At 45.7% G+C, this 17,221-nt stretch overlaps 6 protein-coding genes across 6 annotated transcripts; 2 read left to right on the forward strand and 4 right to left on the reverse strand.

Annotated features, from left to right (window-relative positions):
* Window positions 1-63: 63 nt before the first annotated feature.
* On the reverse strand, window positions 64-1,577 carry C8R40DRAFT_625760 (histidine phosphatase superfamily). Its single transcript, XM_046235686.1, has 9 exons — window positions 1,384-1,577; window positions 1,259-1,321; window positions 1,183-1,205; window positions 1,074-1,123; window positions 867-1,017; window positions 675-816; window positions 540-619; window positions 420-482; window positions 64-365 (listed from the first exon to the last, which is right to left on the reverse strand). The coding sequence occupies exons 1-9, from the start codon at window positions 1,406-1,408 to the stop codon at window positions 216-218; spliced, it is 747 nt and encodes a 248-aa protein (XP_046081867.1). The 5' UTR covers window positions 1,409-1,577; the 3' UTR covers window positions 64-215.
* A 2,354-nt stretch (window positions 1,578-3,931) lies between these two features.
* Window positions 3,932-5,871, forward strand: C8R40DRAFT_1125088 (uncharacterized protein). Its single transcript, XM_046228963.1, has 7 exons — window positions 3,932-4,082; window positions 4,171-4,251; window positions 4,321-4,471; window positions 4,525-4,745; window positions 4,817-4,861; window positions 4,921-5,398; window positions 5,449-5,871. The coding sequence occupies exons 1-7, from the start codon at window positions 4,072-4,074 to the stop codon at window positions 5,812-5,814; spliced, it is 1,353 nt and encodes a 450-aa protein (XP_046081868.1). The 5' UTR covers window positions 3,932-4,071; the 3' UTR covers window positions 5,815-5,871.
* Window positions 5,872-5,948: 77 nt separating this feature from the next.
* Window positions 5,949-7,887, reverse strand: C8R40DRAFT_1163003 (uncharacterized protein; the record flags this gene model as incomplete). The annotated part of the gene is made up of 3 exons (XM_046230323.1): window positions 5,949-7,622; window positions 7,686-7,745; window positions 7,795-7,887. The coding sequence occupies 3 exons, from the start codon at window positions 7,885-7,887 to the stop codon at window positions 5,949-5,951; spliced, it is 1,827 nt and encodes a 608-aa protein (XP_046081869.1).
* An 826-nt stretch (window positions 7,888-8,713) lies between these two features.
* C8R40DRAFT_625988 (uncharacterized protein) lies at window positions 8,714-12,786 on the forward strand. Its single transcript, XM_046235687.1, has 16 exons — window positions 8,714-9,190; window positions 9,244-9,303; window positions 9,357-9,716; window positions 9,768-9,776; window positions 9,835-9,927; window positions 9,993-10,133; window positions 10,183-10,246; window positions 10,302-10,557; window positions 10,616-11,078; window positions 11,135-11,669; window positions 11,727-11,816; window positions 11,869-11,955; window positions 12,015-12,021; window positions 12,070-12,210; window positions 12,265-12,324; window positions 12,376-12,786. Exons 1-16 carry the CDS (start codon window positions 9,155-9,157, stop codon window positions 12,680-12,682), a joined length of 2,709 nt encoding a protein of 902 aa, XP_046081870.1. The 5' UTR covers window positions 8,714-9,154; the 3' UTR covers window positions 12,683-12,786.
* A 278-nt stretch (window positions 12,787-13,064) lies between these two features.
* On the reverse strand, window positions 13,065-15,855 carry C8R40DRAFT_1055999 (beta-glucan synthesis-associated; the record flags this gene model as incomplete). Its single annotated transcript, XM_046225042.1, has 16 exons — window positions 13,065-13,158; window positions 13,274-13,437; window positions 13,503-13,613; window positions 13,666-13,679; window positions 13,736-13,798; window positions 13,854-13,983; window positions 14,057-14,106; window positions 14,177-14,417; window positions 14,468-14,511; window positions 14,567-14,786; window positions 14,852-14,871; window positions 14,934-15,105; window positions 15,164-15,254; window positions 15,309-15,499; window positions 15,586-15,624; window positions 15,676-15,855. The coding sequence occupies 16 exons, from the start codon at window positions 15,853-15,855 to the stop codon at window positions 13,065-13,067; spliced, it is 1,824 nt and encodes a 607-aa protein (XP_046081871.1).
* A 169-nt stretch (window positions 15,856-16,024) lies between these two features.
* On the reverse strand, window positions 16,025-17,216 carry C8R40DRAFT_1163006 (uncharacterized protein; the record flags this gene model as incomplete). The annotated part of the gene is made up of 3 exons (XM_046230324.1): window positions 16,025-16,698; window positions 16,753-16,884; window positions 16,946-17,216. 3 exons carry the CDS (start codon window positions 17,214-17,216, stop codon window positions 16,025-16,027), a joined length of 1,077 nt encoding a protein of 358 aa, XP_046081872.1.
* Between the last annotated feature and the right edge of the window lie 5 nt (window positions 17,217-17,221).

Here is a 17,221-nt window from a genome sequence, read left to right on the forward strand (position 1 = left end):
AGAGTGTCGCTACTATATCTGCAAGGAATAATTGGTGCGTCCTCTGTCCTGTCTCCCATCAAGTCTTTCACTAATGGAAATATAATCCAGATTAAATGGAGAATTTCAGAAAAGTAATGAGGATCAAGTTGATCATATCTAGGCTATCTATAGTAGGGGAAGATCCTCGGTCTAATGATTTCTACAACCTCTGTGCCGCTGTCCTCTGCAAGAGCCTACGACCAATGGTTAAATTTAAACTCGCCACTCGTGGGCTCTTCTCCTCCAGCACGAGCTTCCGTCTCGGCAGGTAAAGAAACAAGCTTTGCTTCGTCGTCATTATCGTGCATAAAGGTAAATTTCCGAACCTCTGCATTGGCCCAGGGCTGCATTCACGACCATAAATTCCTGAGATAGGAAGAGAATTGAGGAACACTCGCCTCATACAATGAGGTTTTTGTTATTTTTCGAAGGATGTCACCGTGGGCGACAACTACGATGTTCTAGAGCAACAATAACTATTATAGCTGAGATATTCTCGATGTCACCATATCACTTGCCTGTTCAGGTCGATCTCGGAGCCATCGACGCACCCAACGAGCGCGCGCTTTCACAGCATCGGAGCTTGGAGAAAAGTCTCCTACAACCGAGAGGGCAGTCAGAGAGACGTAGACACTAGTGAGAGCATTACTCGCCCTGCTTGGAATTCCAATCATCTTCCAGCGACTCAAAGTTAATGCCAGCGAATTCATCGATTTGTTCTAACTCATTGCGAGAAGATCCAGTATCACAGGGAAAGTCGTTGACTTCTTGAAGGCGAGATAGTACAACGATGGGCTGTGATCATGATATTGATTTCGTTATTCACAGTCGAATATATTCCTGACCTTTGGGGAATTCTGACTCTCTAGACGCGCCCGTAGCCCGCGATAGCCGATGATGGTTGTCTGTAGTGTACGCTTGAGCGGGCTTGTGACAAGTAGGTCTGCAGATTGCTGGAGTTCTGCTGTTTGGGAGTAGAGCTCTTCGGCTTGACGTCTATGGGAAGTGGTGTGTTCAGCTAGTGAGAGATGTTGATATTAGGCAATGACTACGAGATTGACCTTCCAAGGGGCGTCAACGGTGCATCCGGGATAAAATAGTCCTATCCTCAGCAGATCAGTACTAGTACGCCTTACCTCGAGTGAATATTTTCATAAATACTTCGTCAACGTTGTGCTCGGCCTCTGCTCATTGTCACTGTTAGTATTAGAAGAGTATCATCCATGGCGGCACTCACGAGCATGCCTGGTAAAATGGATCACCTTTGCCATGGTCGATGTGCTGTCTGTTAACAAAAGCGCTATTGACGTCATCATGCGAATTAGATTTATCGTGAGAATTAAGCGACCCAATGCGGCTGACCAGTTGCTTTCAATAAAACTCTCATGACTTCAAAAATTTCAACTTTTCTGGTTCTCTTGAGCCTCTCTTCGATTCCATCTTCCAGCCGACCTTGACGGCCTTCACGACCGCGATTAAGTCTTCTGCTCCAAAAAGGATGTCAGGTGAGTACTGGTCACGACCGTCGCAGGCGGAGAGTGAAAGCATCCAACGCGCTTCTTTCTATCTTCCAGAACTGAGAAAGCCTTGGTGGTTGTCTTTTATATATATCGGGACCTGAAAAGGTCTCATTGCAAGATAGATGGCGAATCAAGTACATGAGCACGCATCAGCTAACAATCGACGCACTATATGAACGGTAACTGATAATCGGTAAGTACCTCATTTACATGTAGTATCTGGCAATGATCTCATATCCTATTGCTAGTGTCGCCGAATTCGTACAGCTATCGCTGCCCGGAAATACGTAGAAATAGCTCTGCATGTGTACCTGCCACCGAAGAACGAAAACATGAAATATAGTAATTGTGTTCGATATTTCGGCAATCGACTGAAAGTAAGACTGTGTACTAAAATTCAGGAGGCCAGTCATGTATATGTCGCTTGACTCTTATGTTCTGTCATGCATATCTCAGCTGGATGTAGTAGACTAGTATACTGTGTGGGGTAAGTATCTTGGAAGTCTGTGTTCACCCAATAAGTGCATGGTATTACTCAAAGTTCAGATGGTGAGCACAAAATTTATGTAGAAAGCAGAGCAGAGCATATTTCAGAATGCAAATTGAAGTACTATGTACATACATCTTTTGAGTTAACATATGGGAGGCAAGTTCGACGTATCTCTGCAATTTTTGTTTCCACATTTTTGGGATGTCGAGAGGTGGACGGCAGTCATGCCTCCTCCTGGTCTGATGCGGGATGTAGAGAATGGATGGAGGGTTCTGACCTAGCTGGATTGAGATCATAGCCACGTCAGTTTCGTCCCAAACTACGAGAGGGACAATATTCCCGTTGATTCTGATGATCAGAGTGTCAGGGTCCCTCCATTGTGGAACCAGCTGTAATCAAAAATGAGAAACATAAGGTGTTTTATGACCATGAAAATACCTGGGGGTGAAAACTTTTCAGAGGATTTTCATAAATACAAGAGAACAAGAATTGCATGCCAGGATTCTGTGGACCTGGTGGAAAATCCCAGAATTGTTCTCCGGCCATAGGGTGTGTGGATTTTTCTACCCCAACAGCAACCAGTCCCTGCGCAGGGCAGAAGGACAGTAAACAATAATATAGCCCGGGTTGATGCCCAGGTATATGAACAGGTTGTTGGTCAATAGGCTGGGCATAGAAGTCGCCCAAGCTTTGTCCACGAAAAAGGCCTGCAGCGGATCCCAGAAACATGTGAGTCCAGATCTGAACAAGGGGACTTTTGATGCTCATGGTGCTACGAGATAGCAAAAATTAGACCACAGTGGGAGGATTGTCAATAAGCCAATAGCAGGTTTGTGAAGATCCAGCAAGGTGGGAATACAGTATGTGGGGTGACAGACAACATGGTCAAGACTCAATGCTAACGAAACTATGTCAGATAACTGTTACTTGTTCAGCACTGAGTACTACCCATGCGGTATTATGGTTCAGCGACATCTCCGGCTGTCTGAGTCCAGAACCCTGTCTGTAACGGAGTATGTTGTGGGAATGCTGTGTGTCATATAAATTCACTTGGTCTTTTCTTAATCCACTTCATTCTTGAGACCATGTACCGTCAGGGAATGCCAAGTTCATACGGCTCACAAAGCACATCTGGGGTATGTTGGTCTTCCTCATTTTTCCTCGCGATAGCCTTAATAGAGTTGGATTAGAAGAGGATATGAATTGAACGGATGGATGCTCGACGAGCTTCGCCAGCGACATTCGATTCCATGCGTCGTGAACGCATACAACTTTCATCGCCCGTGTCAGCAGACATTGACTGAAGTGAAGTGGCTTTAGACTGCGGAGACATTAGGTCACCGAATATCAAGAGACACTTAGATCATGTACGCACATTTCCCAAAAAAAAACTTGCATACTAATTCGATATCCAGAGTTCAATGCTGGCGCTCTGTGTTGGACAGCTGGCGGAACTGTGGTATTTCAAGCAGCGCCTCTCGCGGGCTAAGATGCTGAAGCTCCGTCGGTAACTTTGAGAAGGCTGAGGATGAATATAAGCATGATTCCCGTAATCAATTGCGGTACTGACGAAAGGGTTTTGTAATGCGTTTTCTTTTCTTCGATTTCTTTCCGCTCGCCATGACAGAATGGCGTTGAACTTGAAGGACTCATGAGAGGAATCGGCCTTCCAAGTCGGACCGAGAAGGAGTCGGAAGCCATGTTACAGTCTGGTTACAGTGGCATATTTGCGATATGGAACGAAATCATCCCAGTCCAAAAAACCTAGCCAAGCAAAGATGGCTTGCTTATAATTTATGTGATTCGATCTGTAGTCCACTCAATTTGAAAGACAAATTGAAAAAATCGAAAGCTGTAACAGGCTGTAACGCGCACGTGCTCGGAAGTATATTTGTTTCCGCGGAAAGAAAAATAATCCCTTTCAACTTCTCTTTGACCCCTCTTGAGCTACCTTCCCCTCCTCTCCTCTCCCCTCCTTACGACCCTCACGACCAGTATAAGGACTCTTGCTTGCTAGCTCTAGTGACTCCTTAAAGCTCCATGTCTTACTCGTAAGTATAATTTCGTGCACTGTGTGGATTCTTTCGGTTATGCAAGTAAGACGCGTCGAGTTTCGCCTATTTAACGAATTTACGGCAGCGAAAGTTCACCTCCGCGTTGTGGCAATAAGCAGAAGAAGACTTCACGTCACAAAGTCTCCCGAGCCCTTTCTGCATCAGAGTGAGCATACTTCCATTTCTTTGATGTGCCTCAGAAAGGGAGAGACATTTGACGCGATTTGGCTTACAGGATATCTAAAAACAGTCATCATTTCGAGATATGGTGTACCTACCAGAACTTGGAAAGGGCGGCTCCTGAAGATATTCCTGAAAGCTTTAGGCAGGACGTTGAAAATGTCTTCGATGTTAGCGGAAAGTTGCCCCTTGTATGGACAAGAAAGGTTTTCCCCATTGCATCTAAAGGAATTATTATGATTGGAACCGCCTTCAACAGGAGTCCGAAGAGTATAAATTGCTGTCAACGTTTGCTCCTCCAGATTTTATTGCATTCATCGCCGAAGCCTACAACGAAGATCCTTCACTTTTCAGCGCAAAAGTTGGCGAACCCCCTTCAGCTCTTTATCTGCCTTTGACAACGGTGTTCACCGCTTGGCAACGTCTCAAGTCCATGCTAAATTCAAGTCAGAGATGGTCTGAAGCAGATTTTGCCGATGCGTATGCCTCCCTCTATGCTGCTACCGTCACCCAATAAGATAATTCGTAATTCCACTACCTTTTACTTTCAGTTACGCTCAATTCCGAGGTCCTGCGCTCAAAGAAAGCACACGACTGTACGTATCTTCTTTGAATTTCTGCCAGTCAAGGTCCATTGAACATTGTACTCGTCCAGCATGCAGTGTAGCGTCAGCCTCCCTCAACCACTGCAAACCCCTGTGGATCTTGAGGCTGCACGAATTCTGAATACCAAGAAATCCATTCCCGACTGCGTTGTGATGATACCCCCCGAGTCGATCCGTCATCTCTCCAATTCGACAGATTCTGCTTTCAAACGGCTCAAAAAGAACAAGGCTGTAAAGAAGACTGGTAGTGCAGTGAAGAACTCTTCTTTCGCCTACCAAGCTACTGTGTGCCACTCAATTCCTGACACGCCGGCCTTTGAGTTTGTTAGCAGTGTTTGGGAGGATAAGAAGCCTGTGCACAGTATGCCTGAACATGCTTACCGACAAAACAGGATGTCGACAGCATCTGCCGCTCGACAATTGCATTCTATGCATGTGGATGCTCCTGTATTTGGGCTTACTTGGACTCACGGTCATATTAGAGCTCATGTAGACTGGTGCCAGAGGCCTCAGCCCGACGAACCCCCAGTAAGATTCGTAATACCTTTTTTGCAACCTACTCATATGCTGGTCCTTAGGTGGTGTATTCTGCTCCCTATATTCGCTCTGTTGAGTCAAAGATCCCCGCTGACAACCAGGAATATCATCAATGGGATCTCACACGCGCCAGCGACATCTTGCGTCTCCATTTCCTGATTGTTAATATCGACCAATGGACCGTTGGAGGATTCTTGAATCGAGTAACTAGCGGAGTCGCTGCGCTTGAGAAGAGCATTGTCGAGGATGGAAAAGCGTTTGAGCCATGGAGGCGGTTTGGTGACATCGTACCGCGCGCTCGACGGTCTCTTACTGCAATGGAGAATGCGGAGTTATCTGCTAGTGTTCTAACGTGTTCCCCGCCTCCAAAGCCCAAACGCAAGTACGGGTCTCGGACAGTACATTGACCAGACGTTGGCCAGATCTCTAAAGCAATGTATTATAATGTAACGATCATACTTAGTAGTAAGTATGTGATAGTTCTATTCCTACAATGATTACACAGCGACACCTTCAATTCTTGAGTATCAGTAGAAAGATGTTACTTTTTCCAACTGGAAGGAATTTTGTGAACAACATCAATCCATGAGGCAAGGCGACCCTCCTCCCAATCCTCAATGTAGGACAATCCTGCTCGACCACGACGCCCTTGCTCAATCTTTAGCCGTTTCTCTGCATCGCACCAGAACAGTACCCAATCACCCATCCGAACATGACCAGAACTCCGTTCGAAATACCACTTGTTCACTGGGTTATTAGCACGACTTCGCCATACGAGGTCCCGACCTTCTCCTTGCCCTTCCTTACCACCGTTGGGATTAGCGGAGAAAGGATGACCGAGCCCGTAAGACTCATCGTGAAGAGCGACCCATAGAAAGTCAACGGTACCATCACCCTGGTGACTAGGTAAGACAGCAAACTTGTCCAGATATGAAATGGGTTGCGACAAATCCGATGAAGGCTCGTTGGTAACGATTGCAGCTCCAGCATAGTCTCCCGCAATTATGACGAAGTCTAGGGTGCGCTTCAAACGGTCATAAAAGTCGGTTTCCTCCAAAGTGCGCCCGAACGACTGTTCTAGCAGTGCATTCATTTTATTCCGGTCAATATTCTCGACTGTGCGAACCACTCGTATGGGCAATCCGCGACGAATCAAGGTAGGTGTATGCGGAGTAAGCTTACGATTGCCTTGCAACAGTGCGTGAGGCAAACTGGAGCTCACAGCAGGCCTGTTGGTGATCAAATTACCAATTAACGAGCTCTGAGAGCGATGCGATACCATGACAGCGGACGAGGTTGGTGGCATATATGTGAGGCAAGTTTTGGCAAGTGCTAGATTGGACAAAGCTGTCTTGTGCGTGTGCCTCCAAGATTCGTGGAACGTCTCCCGGATATGTTTTGACTCGGAATCGAGGTTGATGAGAAGGTGTGGAAAACCGCTACGGGCATACGAAGGAACGCCTCCTTCCCGGTTGATAATCATGAGTCGCAGAGGGGTAAGATCAACTTCACCTGAAGCTTCGATAGAAGCATCTGCGGATGAACTCTGAGACCCAGCCTCAACCATCCCACGGGCAAGCGCGCCGATGACATCGTTCGCGTCTATTCGAACCGAACGACAGAAGGAATCCAGAGCGAAAGGCGGGATCACAGGAATTTCCCCTGACCGAAGCGCTGAGCGGATAGGCACAAGATCAGAAGGAAAAGTATGAGCTTCAGGGGGTACGAAGTCCTGTACCGTCTCTGGATCTTCAGGTTTAGGACCCAGGCGAACTACAGCACCGAGGACTGGACGAGCACGGGCACCATGCTTCTCTAAGCAAGACACAAGACGCATAGTATCCTCTACAATGACACTCCTTGAGTCTTGTTCGCCTCGCTGAACGTCGTCGTTTTCGACAACAATAACGCTCACTAAACCGAGCTTCTCGAGATATACCATACCTCTAGCGATACTATCCAACTGAACCTGATTAAATGGACCTTGAATCTTTACAAGAGCGGTCCTACGTATAACGGGATCGATGATGGATGCGATAAGGGGGCTGACTTTGGGGTGCTCAGTAACCGGTAAAGGTTCGCGGAACTCGACAGGTGTCGCTTCATCGATTTGTGGTAACGCTGGAACTGGGCGAGGACGAGGACTGAAAGAAGCAAAATATGGTTTAGCGTCGCGCGACGAAGCGTTTGCGCGTAGGATAGAGAGAATGAAGTCCTGGTCATGAAAAATTGATCAGAATGTCAATCTAAGGATGTATGAAAGAACAACTTCACGAACATTATCTGAGGGTACATCGTCGATGTCTGCAGGTGGAGCCTTTCGGAGACTCTGAATAGTCTGTCAAAAGAGTGAGTTCTCTAGGAAAGTAGACAACGTATGGGCGTACAGCATAAAATGCCTTGAAAGTTTGTGACCGCTGATTTTTGATAGTTGAGCGCACTAACTGGCGGCAAGGTACGGAGTATGAATGCATCAGCATATGTTGGGGGAACAATCGGAGACCACGAGGTAGGAAAAAGGCAGTAGAATCATAGGGACCAAGGGTGATGGTTATATATCGAGAGAGATACAGTAATTTTAAAGTACTCCCATGGTGACTCGAGCACCTCAACAGTTTTTGTCGCCGCCGAAATACCAAACATGGGACTGCACGGGCCGGAATAAATGAATGATGAATTCTTCTGACCATTCCAATTGTTCAACTTTCATTACACTCATGAGCATCGGAGGTTGGACGAATAGCAAAAGACACTACATATCCGCCCATAGCTGTAACACCGCAGTTTCTGTTGCTTGAACCACAGCTATACTAATAGCATATATAACTCAAGAAAGGCTTTTACTCGCTTCAAAATCGGCCATTTCAGTTGTAGAGTCGAGGACGTTTAGCTATTGGAACAACGTTTTGTGAACGAGATACGAACGTTCATGTTTACAGTTCGAGTCTAAGAATAATGTGTTTCTCCGTGTTGGTTGAGTCACTGTGGGATGACAATGGTGTGTTGTAAGTCTCGCATTGATGAGAGAAGGGCATGCACTGCATGCTGAAGGGGTGTTGAATATAGTCCACGGTCATCGTCAGCGCGTTCCTGTTCATTCCTGTTTTCATCTGCATGTCAGACAAGTAATTCAAGCGCCTCTTCACGCTCACATTATGTGTGAGAGCACCGTCAGGCTGTGAACACGTTCCCAATCAGCAGTAGAATGTTACTCACCTGCCAAGGTCCAGGAGACTTTTGAAGTTTCCTAATCGATACGAAAGTTTGAATTTTTCGGAAGGTCGTTCCTGGATTGCACGCACGTACTTGAGCCCGAGTCCCGGTAAACACAGAAGAAGCTTTTCTGGACTATAAGGAGCATAAGGCAATCTTGCAACTTTGCAACTTGAATCCTCGAGATTACGGCGCAAGTTGTGACTTACGAGGACGAACAGAAAGTAACAAGAGGCTTTGAGATGGCAACGAATCGGATGATTCACTTTCTGGGAAATCCGATGGACCAAACCGTTTCACATCCTTTCTTCCTTACAAAACACTCGTACTACAGCTGGTGAGAGCGCTTGCCCCAGAGGCTGTTCAGAGTTCGAGTCTGTTCGATTTCTGAATCTTATGGGAAAAATAGTCTGACACTGCCACACTACACCTTCCGGCGGATCTGATCTACAACTCGCTTACGCTTACGAGTCGTATCAAGAAATATTAATCTCTTGCCTCTTGAACTTTCTTTACTTATAACCATAAATTACCATGAACTTCAGTTCCGCAAAGGGTCCAGTTACCAAAGTACGCCTGTCTCATGTACGAATAACGCTGCAGAACTGATTATCTCTCTCTAGTTCTATCAACAAGATGTTGTTCAGAAGATAACGGCGCCTCATTCTATAGGCATAGTTCTAGTAAGGTTCATTCCAAATATCGACAATATTTTCACTCACTCCCACAACATTAGAGATGCTGGCACGATGCAGAAGATTCTTCCTTACCAAATCCTCTCCAAGACCCACTGATGCGATCTCTCGAGCGTGGCGAAGTGGGCGTTTCTTTCCTCTCCGAACCCACAGACAAACGCGAGATATTACCCGAGTCGGATTTGCAACTGTTGGACAGGTCTTTGCAGCCTGGTGACGTCGTCAAGCGTAGCGTGGATGATCTTCATTCTGGAATGATACTGGATGTCAGAGTGAAGACTCGCCTCGAACATGCTATAAGCAAGGTCCAAGTCGATGGGTGGAAGACCTTGGAGGATTTGGACACGGACAGACAGGCAGAGATTGAGGATTATGTGGTCTACGAAGATTGGGTTGGCCAGGTACCTCATCTTTTAAGTCTCGTGTGCGCGTTTCATTAATATACCAAACAGGTCATAGAGGTATGCGTAGGCATTGAAACGAATACTATTCGAAATCTGTTTACTGAAGGTATCCTAGTTATACGATGAGAACATAATTGAGGTACCCTCAGGTCAACTGGTTCGGTTGCCAGAGCTTGGTTCCCGTCTGTCAGTTGGAGAAACGAGCGAGGTTCGATATTAACACCATCTTCGCCCTTGTTGCTAATACTGATTGGTTACATTGGTTACATGCAGAACATCTTGCCCTCGCCTATTGGAGGAGTTCAGAACATGCTCGGATATTTGTTCGGGACCAATCGCACTACTGGTCTGCAGACTGTTATCGCTATCAAGCACACAGTGTATGTCATTGCTTGGCTAGCTCTTAATCAAACAGTAAGAGTCTACAGGTGTCATATTTCCACTGTAGTAATTGCTTTACCAGCTAGACATAAGCACGGCGGAAAGTCGGCAACGACCCCAACGATTCTGGCACGGGTCAGATATAGGTAAATTTTTTGAATCGTGGTTATTCCTAACGATCACGACCTCACTGTTGAAAAGGCAAACTAACCTTGGTTAGAAACCGTTTAAGCTTCCAAATGCGCATTGGAGATTGTGTTCAGCTCAAAGATACAGAAGGCATCCCAGTCACAAAACACGGACAAGAGGGGGAAGCCGGCGGCGTCATCACCGTGAACTCTTTCAATGTCACAGCTACCGACACTGAAGTCGATGTTTTGTGGCAAGATGGGAATAAAGAAACTCTTCGATCTGTGGACTTAATTCCATATATGAACCCAGATGAATACGATTGTTGGTAATTACTTTGTCAGACTTGCTGCCTTCTTGTACATCGTTCATACAACATCCTACAGGCCTGGAGACCATGTCTTTTTTATTGGTGACGGCGGAGGAACGCAAGCTATACCCGGTGTCGTTCAGACTGTGGATGCTATTCAACGAACGGCAACCATCCTGTTGCGCGGTAAAATAGAACAAGTGTCCTTACTGGAACTAGATTCTCAAGGAGCGTCGGATTCTATTTCGTCTCCAGAGATCGGAGGATTAGGAGCTCGCCGCGGCGAAATGGTCTTCATACATGCTCCAGACAAGAACAACGGCTTCGAAGCGCCTAGGGTACCTAAGATCGGAGAACTTGAACCTTGGGTTCGCGCAAATCCTTTCACACTTTCTGGTCAATTAAGTGGATGGAGAGAAGAACTGGCTACTATTGGCGCTGGTATAGCAACTCGTCGCAGCTTAGAAACAATAGATGAAGGGATCATTAACCCGAAGGCTTTACCTGGGACCCTTTCATGGTTTGGGGAAGTGATTGATGTATGTTTTTCCCTTGTAATGCTTGAAGCGGACTAATCACAAGACGCACTATGAAGCTCCGCCTTGACGGTTCATTGGACATTTTACATCCAGATGGATCCTTGGGAACATACCCATTAGAGAGGGTCACACGATTATATGACGGCATTGAACAGCTCGAAGATGAGCTCTATGAGGATGAGGAGGGCTCTGAGAATCAACATCAAATGCACGGGATATGGGATTATGACTACCATTGGGGGAATGGTGAATCGCAAAATAGCGGCGATGGATACGAAGACGAAGAGATGAGAGAACCAGATGTCGAACAATCCTCCGAACACACCACAACTGACACGATTGCATCTATGTCGCCGCCGAGCGATCCGCCAACTGAATTAATTACACTCGACTCAACTAAGTCTGAACTCGAGGAAGAAGGGGAAATGCAGACTCAGGAATCTGACCAGAACGCGAATTGGGAAAAATTCAAGATTTTATCTTCAGCTCCTCAAGACCATGCATATTATCAAACATCCGCGGCTCAGCCATCACGACAGTTCATGTCAAGATTAAATAGAGAATATAGGGTTCTCATGAATAGTTTGCCTGGTGAGTCACCTGCACCCGCTTCATCCAATTAGTTTGCAATCTCAATAATGCATATAGAAAACATATTGGTCCGTGCCTATGAGGACCGTGCTGATTTAGTACGAAGCCTCATCATAGGTCCCTCGAACACACCGTATCAAGACTGTCGTAAGTTTCTCAAATCCCAAAATCTGTCTCAATTGACGACATGTTCAAAAAGCATTCGTAATCGATTGGCATCTTGTCGACTATCCCAATACTGCGCCACTGGCTCATTTCCACAGTTTAACGAACGGTAATGGCCGGGGTATGTCATATTTTCCTCGTCGCCTCACCGTTCTTCTTAACATGGTGACTTTGCTTTAGTTAATCCGTACGGCTTTTGGTAGCTGGTTTGTTATATGCACTGAGCTTTCCACAGGAATCTATACGAGGAAGGCAAAGTCTGTCTATCAATTCTGAATACTTGGGCCGGCGACAGAAACGAGAGTTGGGACGCTAGCCGCTCTTCTCTTTTACAAGCGCTTGTGAGTATCCAAGGACTGGTGCTTGTCCAGGAACCGTAAGTCGTATATTTCTTCCAAAAGCGATCTTTAAGACCTTGGCACCAACATAGATGGTTCTGCGAACCTGCTTACGAGAAACTTCGGGGCACGGAAGAAGGGACCGTGAATAGGTGTGTTCATACACTCACGTATATCATTAATCGTCTTCTGAAAACCTTCAGTCGACTCTATAGCGAAAAAGCCTATGTTTTGTCCAGGAACTTTGTCCGTCGAACACTAGAAACTCCTTTCGGTGGATTAGAAATGGAGATTAACTGGCTGTACTATTCCGGACATCTACTAGAGAAAGTGCTCCGCGATTCTCGAGCTCTTATAAAGGCAAGCCGTCAACAATTATCAGAAGGCGAAATGGAGAAACAAACCGAACAATATGTAATACCTCTCAGTACAGGAGGCATAATAGCGCTCGAGAGAGTATTGACTGCGCTTCAAAATCTTCTAGATGTTCATTCAAATTCTGCATTGTAAAGCGTACACCCTCTTAATTTACATAGTACCCTTATGGATGCATTGTTATATACTTACTTTTCTTCTACCTGAGAACAAGGTTTATCGCTATTCTACAACAGACCACAAGACGTAACTAGGCAAAAGAGGGGGTCTCCAATCAGGGATGGGATGTTCAATTCTAGAGAAAGGCAGGGCGGTAAATATATATCTATATATATTTAGTACATGAGTACTAGTCGGCGGGGGAATATGAAGCTACAACATTTAGACGTGATTACAACAATGAGACAGAAAAGGACAGAAACTGCGACTCCCATTACAGCAAAACGGAAAAGTAATACGAAAACGAACGAACGACGAGAAAGCGGGAAGGGAAGGGATATTGGTAAACCAGAGAAGCCTAACATTGTCCAAGGAATGAAGATTTTGGGAATGGTTGCTTGTAATCGTTCCTCCAAGTAGTTAGATTGGGGTTGGTGTATGCTTCGAGGTAGCTGTATGATTCAATAAACAATCAAGTTATGTAACTTGAAGAATGAAAGACAAACGTTTCAATGTAGCTGTCAGTGTCGAGGATCAAAACGAGAGTCAACACTTAGTGATAATAACACGTACGCAGCGGTTGGAAAGTCTTTCGGATCGCATCCAATGTTGGTGGCGTCCTTGGGCTGATATACCCGGATCCAATCAATGGCCATACTGGTCGGGAACGTTAAATGTTCAAAATCAACGTCTCCAAAATTGGTGGAGATTCCGAGATTAGCCAATAGGTACTAGTGTACGTGGTCCCGTTGAGTTTGAGTTATTATTCGTCCTCAGAGTAATAAGCATTACTTACCATGGGTTCCTGCGGAATAGGCCTAGCGGATATCTCAACTCGGGTGTCCGCGGCTGTGCCTCCTGCGTTGATGGTCCACTTTTGTTCCCCATTTGCTATCCAACTAATATACTGATCAAGAGAATTGATCATGATAATCATATTGATCGTTTTTGTAACTGACCGCATCGTCATACCCTGAAAGGCTGAGCCTCAGTTTCACGTAGCAGATATCACAGCGGATCGTCACATACCGGGCTTATATTCGAAACCATATACTGAATAGCAACCCCCTCCACTGAAATAACAGTCTGGATCTAATAAGTTTTGATTGAGATTTCTCGAGATGGCAACTTTTTTTTAGAGGCTCACTTGTTTTAGAGACACACGACGTTGCTTGTTGAAGAGCTCCACCCATATAACTGTTCAACAAAGTCTCTGACGGATTGTTGATAATCAAGTTGGCAGATGTGTTGAACCACTCGTAAGCTTCATTGAAGGGCTATAAAAAAGACAACAAATAATACAAGTTTTCTGAGGTTCTCTTCAATTTTGCTTGAATGTTTTGGACTTACCGCCCACTGGCCACTTTGTGACACTTCACCCATTAGAATTTCATCAAAGTCTGTTCCGATCTAGGGTTAAAAGTTAGTAACAAGAGGGCATTGGTATTCAAGATTGAGATTGATTGAGACTTGCCTGTGCTTCGAAAACATCAATTTCGGGAGCAGCACGGCCAACGTAAGTGCCGTCTGAGTGTATTGGACCGGGATGTGACTCTCCAGGACAAGTGCATCGGGAGAGGCGTTGACCAGGGAGATAAGATAGTGCACCATTAGCCGAAGGATCTCCGTTGACAGTGGCAGCAGCAGGTAGATCGTTGTGAGTTTGATTCGGGGCAGTACCAACATCACAAGCGTCGTACGTGTAAGGCCACTAGTTATAGTGAATTCAGTGGACCAACGTTGAAAAGCTCAATCGCTTACCATTCCCTCAAGACTAGCCCCATACCCTGCGCGACCAAGGTTACCTACAAAATTTAGGAATGGATACCATCTTCACATTCAAGGAAGCGGACACGATACCCATAGTCCAGACGGCAGGCCAAAGTCCGACGACGTTATTAACACCCGGAAGGACGACAGAAGTGAGGATGAGCCCGCCTGTGAAACAGAATTTGTTCCATGTGGTCATCATTCCCCCTTGGAAATGCAGATTATGCGTCTCTTTCCTCGATATTGTGATTAACAGAGATCCATTCTTAGTAGTGATCGCTGCAGGATCATACCATTCCAGATTGTTAGTCTATAAAAATGTGATACCATAGTCAGAAGGCAAAACTCGAGTCTATTACGTGGCAGGCGTCTGACCTCCCAATAATGCAAGTCAACTGCGCCATTTCCAGATTAGAGAGCAAGTACTGCTACTTTGAGGTGCATATTAGAAACGCACCAGCTTCCCAGTATGGATCATCTCCAGGATAGAAGGTACGTCCATCAGTGTTGAACTCGTCACTGAAGACTAATTGTAGCTCGGTGGAATTGTCTCTGAATGAGGTATACGTGTATTGTTCTTGAGGGGTCTCCAGATCGATAAGACCATAATTTCCAGACATAGTTGGAATCTGTATCGCCGATGTTTAGAAGAATTAATTACTTGACGTTGGGCAGAAACTGCTTTACCTGTCCGCTGCCATTGATCCCACCTAGATTGAATCCACCCATGGTTGACATATGAGTTCTAGTAAAGAATGATATCAAAGGGTATCCAGCGCTTTAGAGCATATGTACATCAATATATCTTCTTTCCAGATTTTTAGAGACGTACAAAAGAGTGACAAAAACAACTCCGAGCAGGATAAGGCAGCCCAAATTCGTCAGTCCACGATATGTGAAAAATGATCCACCGAGATCATTCTTTCGGTCGCGTCGAGGATCGGGATTGTGCAGATAATCGTCGGGTTCCGCGCGAAGTGAAAGGTCAGTTCCCCAGGCCATAGGATCGGCCGAAAGAGAAAACTGTAGAGACACAGTTCAGAATTTCGAAAGATGAGAGAAGACATTATGCTCGCTTTGTCCGACATTGAGGGCGCAAGCGAGGCAACGCGACGATCGGACGTTGCTCCGCTATATGGGGAATCATTCTATCAAAAACTTGTCAAAGCTGAGTATACCAAACCAAGCCGGCCACCGACCAACGACGATTTGCTAGCCATGGTTTGTATGGTTCTAGGGCCTCTAGCTAAGCTTGCTTGAATTTCATTGTTGTATTCACTTGAAGTAGAGTTACTGCTAGCAGATTCGCAGCCAAAAGAAGGGTGAAGAAGACTTGTAGTTGAAGGAGAGTTCGCTTGGTAACGACCTGGGAAGGCCATGAAGAATAAAATTACAAAGAGCGTTGGAGTCAAAGAGTGGAATGACACGACAAGAGCGAATAGCTTCAACTGTGTGAACTGCTCTACACGATAACGTAATTTTTTAAGAATAGATGCAATTGCCTGTCGCGTTCATTCTGTCGTTCAAAATCAGTTGGATGGCATCGATTTACGAACAAGATTCCTCCAATCCACTGCCTTCGAGCAAACCAAGTAATCCTGGTCCACCCTTTTCCTTCATCTCTCTAACTGCACGCTCCGCTCTTTCTTTCCCTGCAAAAGACATTGATTCTGTTTTAAGCTTTGGGCCCTCTGTCTCTTGCAGCTGTCTGAGCCTTTCCAACACATCGTGATTCACTTGCTCCATTGCCGAATGGACACCGGAAGGATGATTGGGAGAGAAACCTATTGCATCCAACATGGTTGCTTTGTCTGCTTTGTATTCTGTCAGAGTTTGGGTCGGAGGTTGAGCAAGCAGGTAATGCGTCGTCGCTGGTGCTCCGAAGGCAGGGCCACCCTCCATCGAATGACTTGGCACCGACGTCTTGTGCATCCACTTGTCGATGCCGTCGAGAGCCGCCTTTGCTTTCTTGGCTTTGTCACGTTTTGTAGGGCGCCCTGCTTTCTTAGATTTCTGTAAGTCAGATTCAGAAGATATTGAATCTACGTAGAGTTCCCGAGGAAGTTGGCGAGGGTTGAATGCATTGAGATTTGAAGAGGGAATGATATGAAAAACCTCAGAGTTCACTAGACATTCGAGTATATGTGACACGTATGGCTGTAACGGTCGCAGTATTTCTGACACCAGTGTCGTCGGGAGGAGCAGAAGGGAAGAGTACTGGTCTATCACTAAGATCAACCACCGCTAATGCGTAATTGTGAAGACATTCAACTTGCCAATAGGAATAAGAATATGCTTCATCGAGTACAAAGGGGGTGCAGAGCCTGTAGGTTGAGTATTGAAGAATGTATACAGCCCAAATAGCGCGACGACACGCGTAAAGGGCGCCTCTGTTTTCACTGTACGCTCTGGGAAATAACATATTTGTTGAGTAAGACTATTATCCATTACTTGAATCCGATGAAGAACCTAAGAAGAGTCGGTGTGACACATTCATAAGAGCTTCCCTACTACGATTGTCGAAGACTTTGCAGTGTAGCCATTCCCAACCCTGCGCACGCCATACTTTCTTGAAAAGCGCAAACGGCTTCTCCGAGGATTGAGAGTATTGTTCATGGTAAGCATGTATAAGTGTTCGTATGTCGTCTCGAAAGGGATTGACATAGAGAGAAGAGGTGAAAAAAGATGGTTGTAAAGTAACGCCTCCCCTACTAGCTGATGTGGATGGTGCAAGAGACATGGACG

This window comes from Lentinula edodes, assembly GCF_021015755.1.
Source record: "Lentinula edodes strain Le(Bin) 0899 ss11 chromosome Unknown C8R40scaffold_42, whole genome shotgun sequence".
NCBI lineage: Eukaryota > Fungi > Basidiomycota > Agaricomycetes > Agaricales > Omphalotaceae > Lentinula > Lentinula edodes.

What these genes read in the sequence shown, in the direction of transcription:
- C8R40DRAFT_625988 (XM_046235687.1), top strand. Translation starts at nt 9,155, where the DNA reads ATGAACTTCAGTTCCGCAAAGGGTCCAGTTACCAAA. An exon ending in CTGGCACGGGTCAGATATAG is followed by an intron (nt 10,247 to 10,301) that starts GTAAATTTTTTG and finishes ACTGTTGAAAAG; the next exon opens with GCAAACTAACCTTGGTTAGA. An exon ending in CTGGTGCTTGTCCAGGAACC is followed by an intron (nt 12,211 to 12,264) that starts GTAAGTCGTATA and finishes GCACCAACATAG; the next exon opens with ATGGTTCTGCGAACCTGCTT.
- C8R40DRAFT_1125088 (XM_046228963.1), top strand. An exon ending in CGAGCCCTTTCTGCATCAGA is followed by an intron (nt 4,252 to 4,320) that starts GTGAGCATACTT and finishes TTTGGCTTACAG; the next exon opens with GATATCTAAAAACAGTCATC. An exon ending in CTCAAAGAAAGCACACGACT is followed by an intron (nt 4,862 to 4,920) that starts GTACGTATCTTC and finishes GTACTCGTCCAG; the next exon opens with CATGCAGTGTAGCGTCAGCC.
- C8R40DRAFT_625760 (XM_046235686.1), bottom strand. Translation starts at nt 1,408, where the DNA reads ATGAGAGTTTTATTGAAAGCAACTG. An exon ending in AGAGTCAGAATTCCCCAAAG is followed by an intron (nt 817 to 866) that starts GTCAGGAATATA and finishes TCATGATCACAG; the next exon opens with CCCATCGTTGTACTATCTCG. An exon ending in TCCGAGATCGACCTGAACAG is followed by an intron (nt 483 to 539) that starts GCAAGTGATATG and finishes TTGTTGCTCTAG; the next exon opens with AACATCGTAGTTGTCGCCCA.